The sequence below is a fragment of the Carex rostrata genome, chromosome 19 (genome assembly GCF_964058835.1).
Source record: "Carex rostrata chromosome 19, lpCarRost1.2, whole genome shotgun sequence".
NCBI lineage: Eukaryota > Viridiplantae > Streptophyta > Magnoliopsida > Poales > Cyperaceae > Carex > Carex rostrata.
This window is the reverse complement of record NC_135936.1, coordinates 2977235-2989975: the sequence shown is the minus strand read 5'-3', so window position 1 is coordinate 2989975 and position 12741 is coordinate 2977235. Positions and strand designations below refer to the sequence as shown.

The following is a 12741-nucleotide window of genomic DNA, read 5'->3' as shown; positions in this document are numbered from 1 at the left end:
TCAGTTAAATTCCTGTGTCCATACCCATTCTCGATTGGTGGCCGAACAGGCCCTCAGAGTGAAATCCCACGTGAACAGTAAAAATCAGTTAAAAAATATTGCAATCCCATTCATTTTCTCTTTCCCCTCCGTCCGCCGAACAGGCCTTTTAGAGTAAATTTTTTTTTCCTCACACGCACAGTATTTCTGTCATTCAAATTGAACCTATTTCCGTTTGCAGTCTCACCTGGCAGTCGAACAAGACTAGGAATGAATCCCATAGTCAGATCTTTTTTTTCTCCTCTGGGCCCACCCTGTCCATCTGTGAACATCTCTAGCTGAATATAAAAGTGTACTGGATGTTACCGATTACTAACTAAATGGTAGGTATAATTTTTTAGTTGGTAAATGAATCAACAAATTTGTTAATAATATAATAGTTTAAATTTATAACTTAAGGCCATAATAAGTAAGAAAGTTGTGTTGCACTCGCCTTGTTATTTTGTTGAGGTTAACGAATTTTGTCAATAAAATAAGTTAGATGTTAGTATTTGTTAGTACCACAAAATAAAACAAAAACATGATCCGTAGCAAAATTGAATTATCTTTTATCACGATTGCGTACAAATAATGATGACAAAGCACGCAATGGACTTGTAATGGTTGATTCACCTTTTCAATGACTCTCGTATCTTTTTATGTACCAGTATTTTCATAAACATTAAAGCCGGCTATATAATTATAAAACTTTTTTATAAGCAGCAGAAAAACAATCTACTGTATTTTTTAAACAAAGAAAAATCGTAACACGACAGTATTATAGAATATGACTAGTATGATATTCAATGTCATTCCAGTTTTTATAATACTGACTCTAAAACTTTTTGAATCGACTTTAAACGATAAATTCAAACGGTTTAAATTGATTTGCTTTATTAGTTGTGCGTTTACATACATAATTTATAATTTTCAGAATTTATTTAGTATCAAGTCAAGTAGTCAAATGCGGGAGTTTTTATGTTCATTTTTCAATAATTTTGTCCGCTTAACTTGATACCAAAATAACTCCAAATAATAAAAATTTGCATGTAAACGTACTCCTCATAAAGTAAATCAGTTTGAACGGTTTAGATTAGTAGTTTGAAGTCTATCCAATAGGTTTTGAAGTTGGTATAATACGACACTGATGTCGTGCTAGCTAGACTCAGTATATACAAAGACAAAGGTAGTAAAAGAATAATTAAAAAACTAATAAAGATGAAAATTCTAGAAATTTATAATTACTCAAATTTAGCTCCACTCTGATAGTAAGATAATTATTGAATAATTTGTGTAAAATATGAATCGTCATTTCACATTTCATGGTAAATGATAAATCTATTTTGTTTTTAATCTTAAAATATGAAGTGTCGGATTTGAAATAAATTAAATTTTTTTAAAGCAGCTCAAGACGTTCCTTAGGGCTTGCTTCAGAAAGAGGGACGCGGAGGGAAAGAACGGCAGCAGAGGTGAAAATCCTGAAAATCTGATCATCCCATATCAAGTTCCCTGCTTCAGAAGAAAAAAATCAGAGAGAGAGCGAAGAAGAACGAGAGAGAACGCACACTGTTCAGAGGAGAGAGAGAACACAGTTTTAGACGAAATCTGTCACTCCAGAATTGAAATATAAATTTCACTGTTACGAGAGTAACCTCTCCCTTCGTCTCCTTTCCTCCCTTCCCTTTAATGAGACAAATGTTGCGCAAATTCTTTTTGAAATCACGCAGTGAATTCTCCTCTACGGACTACGGATAATTTTTGTTGTATTGCGTGCAACGAATCACATCCAAACCGATTTAGGCACCAACAAAAAAAAAAGAATCTTGATGTGATGTGATCGACTGATCGACCGTCTTCAAACTCTGACGTATGACAAACGACACCGAGATAACGCCCATGAGGCGATGGGACCCACTAGTCAGGTCGAGAAGTCCAATCCTGTCGGCTGCTGGCCTTTCACGCAGAAAGCTTGATGATCATAGCGCCGTACGATGTGACTCGCAGTGGGGCTTCGTCTATAATTCTATTTAGACAATATTCTGTGACAGCTCGTCTATGACTAAATATGTGTCCGACTTGGATCTGAGCGGATCCAAATAATTGGATGTTTGTCGCTCAGTCGGATCAGGATCTGTCATGTGCTTTGTTATACACGAAGAAAAATGTGCGCTCAAATCTAAACAACTGGTTGATTTATGAGTGACTGTTCTGATCCGATCGATTCAGTTTCCGGTATGTTTTAGATTTAGTGTCTTCTCGGTTATGGTATGTGTATAGAGAAAATCATTGCTTGGCTTCTATCATGTATCAGGCAAGGATAATCAATTTGCGTTCATAGGATGCACATACTCCTGTGCATTTTTGTTTTGTTTAGCTGTATGTTTTTCACAGACACTCATTGTCTAATCTTATGAAACAACTACTTTGTAACTTCTTTTCCATCAATAAAATTGTCTATGAATTTTCAGCCAAAAAAATAAAAATGTGCGCTCAGTTATTAGGAAACGAGGCCAAGATGTAGGGGGTGTCTATGGGTACGATACGAGTAGAGTGGAAGAATTTTCATACCCACACCGATTAAAAATGACATGATTCATATTCTACTCTTACCCATTAATAATTGATTTTATCCTATCTTATTCTTACTCGTTAAAATTATCCGGTAACAAAACGGTAGCGGATGAATAACGAATAATATTAGTTTTATTATATTTTTACAAATAGAACATTAAAACTCATTTATTTCACACATATGCAATGACATTACTGATAAAAATGAAAATAAAAATACATATGCAATCAATTTCAACTAAATTGTATTTTTTATAAAACAAGATAATTCAAAAATAAAAATATATCTTCCGACAGATTCAATTATTTAATAAAAGAACAAGACATGCAAATAAAAGTAATATGTTTAATATTTATTTTACAACAAAAATAATACACTAAATAACAAAAGTACTCGCTAATTATTGCTCAAACATTATCATATTATTATATTTTATATAACTATCATGTAAGGTAACGGATAGGAAATAGTCTTTACCCTTACCCCTACCCTTACCTGTTTAACTAACGAAAAACGAATCCTTATCCATAACCATATCCAATAAACTAACGGAAAAAAAAATTATCCATACCTGCCTTATCGAATATGGTACGGATTGAGTAAACAATTAAAAGGTATCATTGACAACCCTGGCAAGATGGCAAGGCAGATATTCAATGAGGAGTAAGGCAACGGTGCTATGGGTTGCATAGAGGGCCTCTATGCAACAAATATTCGACTTTTCAAAATCCTAATGGTCAATCCAAACCGTTTAACACGATCTCCATATGAATATGTACTTGCAAACTAACATTTTTTTTAAAAAAAATTACTATTTTTTTAGATAGGTAGAAAATCATTTGATCTAAAAAAGTCTGCACCATTCAGATATTTGATTTTCTACCTATCTAGAAGAATAGTAAAAAAATTCTAAAAAATGTAAAATTTGGTTTGCAAGTACATATTCATATGGAGATCATGTTGAACGGTTTGAATCGACCGCTATAATTTTAGAAACTCAAATATTGAGCCGTTGCATAGAGACCCTCTATGCAACCCATAGCACCATAGCCTTACTCTTCAATGAGATGCATAAGAATTTAGGAGCTGATTCCCTTAAATGGCAAACACTTGTGCCGTAGAGACCCTAGTGTGGGTTTGTTTTTACATTACCTTTTATTTTAATTCCTATATTTTCTTTCTTTTCTTTTGACAAAATCATTTTGTAAAACTTTTACGACACTACTTGTGTCAGGCTAGATCTCTAAGTTTCTTCTTCAAAGAACTCTGACACGGGACAACAAAGGGCTAAGTTTGTTACTTGCCGTTCCAGTGCGGGGAAGCATCTCAAATTTCATTAATTGACCGGCCCCCTTAAAAGCTGGTGCATCAATGGAACGGTCCATATGCTACCTAACCGAATCAAATACTTGATAGGATGCGGAGTTGTTATTATTTAATTTTAACCAAAATAGATACGAACGATCACAAGCAAACATTACAACTTAATTACGTTCCAAGTCTCTAACTATAAAAAAAACTATGAGTTTATGATACTATGCATACTTTAACGATAAGGATGACATACATTCGTGATTTTAGATTTACAAAATTCCTCACCGATCGTCAGAAATATTGATTAGATTGAACGGAAAAAAAAAAACAATTCTAAAAACGTATTCATTTTTTTTTTAAATACTTGATATATTAAGTATGAATACTTGATGTGTTATAAATGAATACTTGATACATTATACATTAATACTTGCGCGCGCCAGTTTTAAAATATTTCAAATATTTGATGGTCCCCAAATAGTAAGTGGTCCCCCTAGGTAGTTAGTAATTATCCAAGTAGTTAATGACTGGAGGATGAATGAGAGATTGTTATAGAGGGATAGCTAGGTTCTCCCTAAAATATTTATCCAGTTTACCGCGTGGGATACACAATGCAACTAAGATATTAAAATTAAAATTGAAAATCTCACTTGAGGAAGCAAAATTTATCTAAAAATCTCGTCGGAGATGAAACACTTTTTTAATCTCTTGTGAATCGCACAAGGTCAGATCTCTAGAGAGAGAGAGACTAAAAAAGAAAAAGAGAGAGAGAGAGGGAATGGAAGACCCACTCAGAATAGATTGGGGTGGAGTCAGGGTAGAGGAATAGTAGACGGGGGTGGAGAGATCTGTTAGAAGAGAAAGAAGAGCTATATTTTTTTTTTTTTTAGAAACAGTTAATTAGTTTTTGACTTTGATAGTTAATGAGTTAGTTATAAAAAAGTAGTTAGATGAGGAATAAAAATCTTTATTCGAAACTAAATACACTAGTTAAAAAAATTAAAATTAAAATAAGACGATCTTGTTATGACGGTTTGCAGCCGAAATTATTTACATAAAAATGATCCACTTAAAAGTAGCAGCACATGTAAATTAGTCACAGATAACAGTCCCAGCCCACGGCCCACTAAAAACACAACGATTGCATGCCGAAGTGCAAGGAATCATAACGGGGAAAAAAAAGAAAGAAAGAAGAAGAGGCATCTCGACTGGACCGCAGCAGGAGAGAGGAGGCGGCGTATAAGAAATAGACCAAGGGACCCCCACCGCAGTTCCGTTCAATTCGAGCCTCTTTCCTCTCTTTAGCGATGCCACCGCCTAAAGGTTTGTCGCGTTCTCGCTTTCTCTGGTTTGAGTATATTTTCGCACACTAGGTGCTCTACTGTTTTTTTGGTACAAACCCGCAAACTTTTCTTTGCGGCTACTTATCCCGAAATATAACTGTTGCTTGTAATAACTATTACATTTTATAGTACATATAAGTTGCTGCATTGGCACACAATATCAATAAGTATGCTACCAGCGTGACTGAGATGATAATATGCTGGTATTCAAATTTGACATGGGGAGAATTAAGCCCATCCACTGCACAAATTAGTACCAGTACAGCACTGGTTTGTTTTCATTAGTGCTGTACTATTACCTAAGCTAGTCAGTTTCACTCTAATGTCTGGTACTGTTAGTCTAATCCTCATCTGAGCCACAATTCAAAATTTGAAGTGCCATGTTATTACCCAAAATTTTAGAAATAAATATTGATGCCACTATAATCATTGTTTGTGCAGATCTGCCCGGATTCTATTATGATGCAGAGAAAAATCGGTATTTCCCAATAAAAGGGCCAATTCCTGGCTCTAAGCGCACAGCTAGTGCTGCTTTGGCCACTTGTTCTTCTTCTAGCAAGGTGGCCAACTATTATTTCTTAGTTGTTTTTGTAATTACTTGTGGGTTTCTCTATATGCAATAAAAGCCACTAATGTTTTGCCATGGAAATCTACTTAGTTAGGAACATGTCAGTTATTTCAACTAATGTTATTCCAGCCCTAGCATAACTTTAATATTTTATTACTTTTCTGTTCTAGCTACTTTTGGTGTGCTGACTCTTGGTAGCAGAAGTATGCTTTAAAAAAACTTTAATTTATATATGCAGTATAAGCTTACTATTAGATCATGGCATCTCTGTTATGACCTTGAAGATTCTTCAAAATCAATAGGACATATTTGATCACCAATATACTTTGGATATGATATTTGTGTGCGTATATTTGTAAAAGAACTCTTGTAGAACCTTTTGCACATTTCAGGAAAGTAAAATTCAGTTGATTAGAAAGGGCAAAAGGATAAAAATCAGCCACCTTCTTGGTTTAAGAGAAATTCAAGGAAGAGATATCTTGTTCAACTCAAGAAGATATTACTTTCATAAGCAGTACGAAGAAATTCAAGCTTCTCAGCCTACAGTATGTTTGTCATCTCTTAAATTTCTTTTAAGTTTGGTTCTTTTTTTCCTGCTGAATTAATATTTTGATTATAGTATTAAGAAACATTTTTCCATATGGAATGTTATTGTCATTTCAGTATTCATATTGCAAAGTTCTTCCTGTTTTTGGTTCCTTTTCCTTCTGAATTAGTATTTTGATTACTGAATTGAGAAGCATATTTGTATTTGCAATGTTATAATCATTGTCATGGTTCTGGAACTTACAATCTGATTGGGTTCGTTTAGGTGTTGGATGTGGGCTTTTCCCAGTAGGATGGTTATTGCAGCAACACATGCACCTATTCTTTTTATAAATAAATATTGTTGGTGTATTAGAAAAAAAAAAGGTTAAAGGAATGTTAAAAAAAAATGGAAATATGCACACATAAATTTAGAATACTTGGACATTTTAGTGAACCCTAATTTTTAATTTTACTGTTTGTCTATTGCATGCTTTTGTTTGTTTTGAAAAATTTCTGCACCTAAAATCCAAATGTACACGTCCTTTTTTTTATAAAACTGCAAAAAATTTGACTGACTCCGGACAAGACAGTTGACATGCTCATATTACGCTGACTCGGATCAAACTCTGGCTCAGATAAAGATTTAGCAGTTTGAATCAATCATGTCTTATCCCGGAGCTGAGCCTTTGCTGGTGCCGACCTGAGTTGGCTAATTCGGACTGATTTTTCTTTTTGGCTAATTCCTTATCAATTTGTTATTGACTTCATATCAAGAAATGCCTAATCTCAAATCAACTGTACCTAATAAATTTTAAATGAAATCTTTCATGCCTTTGTCTATTGCAGGTATGGAAGTTTGAGAGTACAAAAAATGTGCACCGTGCAATTGAAAGAATTTGCATTCAATCAGATACAGAAACTGGTACCAGAAATGCATTACTTTTGGCAGCTAGCAGAAACCATGGTTCTTTAAGGTAAGGTGCAATAGGTCATTCTTTTTTCCTATTTTTTTTTTGCCCCCCTTTGATGTTATATTAGACAGGACACTGCAACACTTCCGGATGTCTGCTTAGAATTGATATGTTCTGATGTTCAGTACTGTAGTATCCTTTTTGTGTATTTTAACAGTTTTTTAAGTTGATTTCTTAGGTTACTGACTTAGTGATCTTACACTTTTGTTTTATAGTTTTTTTCAGGTAGATAATCCCGAGGGACCCCATCTTAATGTAGAATCAGTGTGGTCCCCACGTCATCAGAATGAAGTCTCTAATATTTCCTGCTTGACGATTCCATCCCTTTCATTATGTCGAGATCTGAGGTTCCCATCTGAAGTTTCATGCGTGAAACAAAGTGGTGGTTTGAGTGGTCATGTATTGTATCCTAACCTGCTCTCTACTAAACTTCAATGATTAAATTAAGAAAAAGATGACTCGCTTTCAACTCCGTTTGGACTTGAGAGGGTATAAAAGAGTGAGGGGTACTTCTCCGCACAAGCAATTAACAGTAGAATCCAGATGCAGAATTTATATCTGAAAAAAGTTCACTGTTTTTTGTAAATGTGGTAACTTAAAAGAGTGTGGTGCTCATTGTAAAATGCTGCTTAATACTATTATTAATTGGAGGGCAATGCTATTGTGCCCTTTTAAACCTCCAAAGATCACATCAACTACTGGAGAGAAAAGTGGGATACCTTCTAAATTATTCTTTTATGTAGTGAGATAGATGAAGGGAAACAGGGTACTTCCAAATAGAGGAGGGATATAGGAAGTCTTACCAATGTGTCCTGAGGTCTAATATGATCTTTGAAACTTTTGTGAACCAAAAAATCTTACTTAAATTGCTTTGTGTTCCTTGACAACAATTAACATGGTCACAACTCTCGGATCGGGTGAATCTAAAGGTTCACTCTACTCTTTAGATGCAAATGCTATGTCAAATTTCCTTACACCGGGCTCACCCGCTGAATGCCTTTTTTCAATGGATGGTACTGTGTGGACTGCTGATTGCAACTCTTCCGGAACCTATGTTGCATTAGGTTATTTCATTTGTTCTTTCTTATAATATTTCTGATTTGTGATGGTCTATATTGTAATGAATGCCAAGAGCCGCTATGATAGAAAAATGAAATCTTACTAAATGTAGGCCATGAAGGTATATTTGTTTAAGAACTCTATATTGGGGAGATAGGAGGTACATCATTATTGGGGAGATAGCGGTCTGCGCTATGGATTCATATCTTTGTGTTTAAAGTTCAAACAGTCCATATGAACTGTTCAACATGATCTTCATATGAAAAATGTACTTGCATACCATTTTACCTTTTTTAGAATTTGAAAATTCTGGATCATCCAAAAGCAGTGGTTTTCTACCTATCTAAAAAAATACAAAAATAATTCTAAAAAATTTAAACATTTGGTATATAAGTACATTTTCATATGAAGATAATGTTTAACGGTTTGGATTGGCTGTTTGAATTATAAAACTAGAGATATGGATCCATAGCACGAGTCGATTCGTAATATGCATATTACCAGAGCCTCACTCAAAGATGTTTATTATCTTATTGCTGTGGTATGGACAAATTTGAAATTCTGTGTAGGAACTAGTACGGGGCCAGCTTTACTCGACTTGGAAACCAGATCACCAGTGCGGATAATTCGCAGTAAAAGTGATGTTTTGTCACAGCAATTTCTCTCTTCGGTAATATTTATTAATTTGGGTTGTTCCCTTCCTGTTCATATGATTGTAAAAAACCTTTTGATTGCATAAATAAAATTCGTTATTTATTTTTCAGGGAAATGTTGTACTATGTGGTCTGAGGAATGGGTCAATATTGACTTTTGATACACGGGAAAAGCAAATTTCTGGTAATACAGAGGCCTCTGATTGGTCTAGTGCCACACCAAATCCTCGCATGACGAGCTTACACACGAGTAGGAGAGAGAGAAGAAGGAATTTTATAAGAACGCAGGTACGTTATCAAGTTTGATCATGTGTTACAAATTGTATGCGTCATGATATTGTTGAAATAAAGTTACTCTGAACTACTGTTTGGCTGTTTTTTGTTTCAACAGTTTCTTGTTGAACTAAACCAACATTTATAATGTCAGATTATTTATTTGTACAATTTGATCCTTTTGTTGATTAATAGGTTGATAAAGGAGTAAGATCTGGCAGTCATGTGCATATGACTTCTGCAGTCTGTAGGTATAGAAACAATATTCCTTCAATTATTGTTTTATATGTGTGTTAACTTGTGAATATCTTTGTCGATTGCATCCATGCATGTGAAAAAGAGCAAATGGGGTTAGTTTTGGCATCATTCCCGAGAATAGCAAATGGGGTTCTTTGTAGTGTGGGCATGCAGTATAATGGTTTTTGGAGGGCCAAATGTGATAATGCAACAACAACCACCACCAAGCCTTTAGTCCCAAATGTGATAATGTATTGCTTCTATATTCTTGTACGAAATCTGAAATAAATTATATGTGCAGCATTGTTTCTCTATCATCTGATGAAAATTACTTCATAGCCAGTTCAATGGATGGTTCGGTTAGATCCTTTCCTATTCTTTAATTTAAGCAAAAGTCACCAAGTTCTTTGGGAGATTGGGGAAGGTACAAACTGGCATAATATGGATAATTAATGTAGTATAACTGGTGGGGGGTCAATCTTTTTGTTGTTGCCTTTTAACTATTTGTCTTGTCTGAAGAAAATGCTTCATGTGAACACATAATAATCACGCACAATAGGTGTAAATCTCCATATTGAACATGTATATGTTCCAAACTTTTCACAAATATTCAAAAAAGTCATTATGAAGATGGGTGATTTGATTTGGATATTTCCTTAAGAATAATAGCAAGCAGAATAATATGTTGATTTCAGTTGAGAAGGATACAGGAGGTTGTCATTTATAATGAAATATGGGCAAGATGTAATATTTCCATTTGGAAAAAGAAAACAGATTGATATTTTGACATTTTGCAGTTGGTCAAGTGCTTATGATACCCTTGCAGTTAAACATCTATATTGTTTTTCTTTATTTTTGTTTTGTTTTTCCACCTTTATAAAATGCAGATCAAGCTATTTGATATTCGTCTCGGGAATGGAGGTGTCCAGTCTTACAGGGGACATGTGAACTCTCACAACCATCTGCAACTTGCGGTCAACCCGTCTGAAACGCTTCTGCTTTCTGGTATTGGGTTACTTTTTTAGGGACACCACTGGTTATATTCAAGTGTAAATTATTTGCTTTGTTTATCTATGCTATAGCACTAAACTTTGCTAAAGTTGGTATCAATATCCAAATGGTTATTTTCTACTACCACGGCTAGCATGGCAATCTCCAAATTCTCTATGCAGCTTGGGCCATGGCATACAACTTTTTAATGTAGAAAATATCAAGCAGAATAATGAAATAATGAAAAAGAAGTTACTAAGTTTATATAAGATGATGCAATTTATCAGGTGGGGAGGATTGCAAGACGCGCATTTGGAGTATCAAAACGGGAGAACTTTTATTTTCTGAGATGTTTTCTGAGTCATGTTGTACTACGGTCTTGTGGCCTGGTTTTCAAGGTTGGCATTTTAACTTGACAATTTGCTAGTATAATTATTTAATTATTCCAATTCAAAAAAAATATATAATTTTTTTTTCATCAAACATAGTGTAGTATTGTAAGGAAACATTGAGTAATGTACAAGCTTGGTATTATGTAGTACATGCATGAGGCATATTGTTGCTTGGTTTTATGTATGAGGTAATGTAGTAAACCTTGGATGCATCACGAAGTAAAATGTATCTTCAATTTGTAAAACCCAAGGACTTAAATTTTGAAATCAAGTTAATAAAAGTTTTCACAAGTGTTCACCTTTTCTTGTTGTAGGCCATGCTGGGCATCAGCTCTATCAAAGTCAAAGTTCGGGCGCATGGTTGGGGTCTCGAGATGGGCTTTATTATATGCAGGTTATCTGATTATTCCAGTTATGTTAAAAAATGTGACAGTTAAACTTGGCATCTCACTTTTACTTTTAGTATTTACCAAACTATAGTACTTCTGGGAATATAGTACAAAATAGGGGCTTTGTAGATTTGTGAACATTACATCGAATTCTAACTTTGTTATAATGATATTATTGTCAATGGCCTTCCTATGCACTATGGTGTACAATTCAAATGCATACACATTCCAAGATTGTATAAATCTTCTAAATTGTTCAAGTTGAAATTTCTAAATGAAGACCTTTGGAAAAGTAAATAATTGCACTTACCAAAGATTAGGTTCTGATCTTAAATTGTTGTTTAGCATGCTAGTAGTTTGCTAGATGAGCGCTGCAATAAAATATTTGTAAATGATCAAAATTTTGATGGAATCATTTAGAAATAGAGATAAAATTTCTGTCAATTAAAAGACATGTCAAGAAATATATTTTGTGAAGTTAATGAACTTGTGAATGCATATTGATCATGTCAAACTTGGTCAGACTGTTGATTGCAAACGCAAGATATAATTACATATTTTTTCATTCTTGAATTCTCTTTAAATACAATTATTCATTGCTTTTGTAACAAACCGTATATTATGGTTATGGTATATCTTATTTCCACAAAGTATGTTTCTTAATGGAACCTAATGTATGTGATAGTTTTAAAGGCAGCTATATAAGCATTCTATAGTGTTTTTGTTCGCTAATGTTTACATTCGTATTTATTCTAGTGAGTAGTACAGTCGTGTTGGAGTTAAAAGAGTGCTAAATTGATTCTTCGTAAGTTACTGTCAAAATATTTCTTCATTAATTTAATACAAGTTTGATCATTCACAAGAGAACATTACATCGGAAAGTAATAAAAAAGGTATTCATAAAAAAAACCCACTTGAAATAAGCATTATGATGCGTAACGAACATGTATTTGACAATTGGAACAAGATTGGCTGTATAAAAAAAATAGGCATTTCCATCTTATTTGATCTTTTAATAATTACAACAACAATATTAATATTAATTTTAATATGCATATAGAGCATGCAATCTAAAATAATAGTAAAAAAGTTTTCATCAGAATTTGAAATATTTCGGTGTCCACTATAATATTTTTAACAATATTTACTAACACATGCGAAAAATACATAAAACTAGATTGAGACTTCACTATTGATATGCAACACAGCAAATAGTACATAAATTAATATAACAATAAAGTATAATACCAATTAAGAATCTTGTCTTTAATTGGAGTGTTGTATTAAAGGTGAAACTACCCGCTTCCATTGTCATTTGGAGACACTATCAGAGTGTTGCAAAGACCTTCAATTGAAGTGTTGTATTAGGGCGGTAACAACTATCTTCTCTTGCCATATGGAAACACTACAAGACTGTTGCAAACACCTTCAATT

The 12741-nt window shown here is 33.8% G+C and overlaps 1 protein-coding gene across 1 annotated transcript; it reads left to right on the top strand.

Annotated features, from left to right (window-relative positions):
- The first annotated feature begins 5069 nt into the window (after nt 1-5069).
- LOC144571590 (Transducin/WD40 repeat-like superfamily protein) lies at nt 5070-11604 on the top strand. Its single transcript, XM_078320940.1, has 13 exons — nt 5070-5227; nt 5689-5807; nt 6208-6360; nt 7190-7317; nt 7530-7719; nt 8213-8378; nt 8943-9043; nt 9138-9314; nt 9495-9550; nt 9838-9895; nt 10424-10541; nt 10814-10924; nt 11233-11604. The coding sequence occupies exons 1-13, from the start codon at nt 5212-5214 to the stop codon at nt 11319-11321; spliced, it is 1482 nt and encodes a 493-aa protein (XP_078177066.1). The 5' UTR covers nt 5070-5211; the 3' UTR covers nt 11322-11604.
- The last annotated feature ends 1137 nt before the right edge of the window (nt 11605-12741 follow it).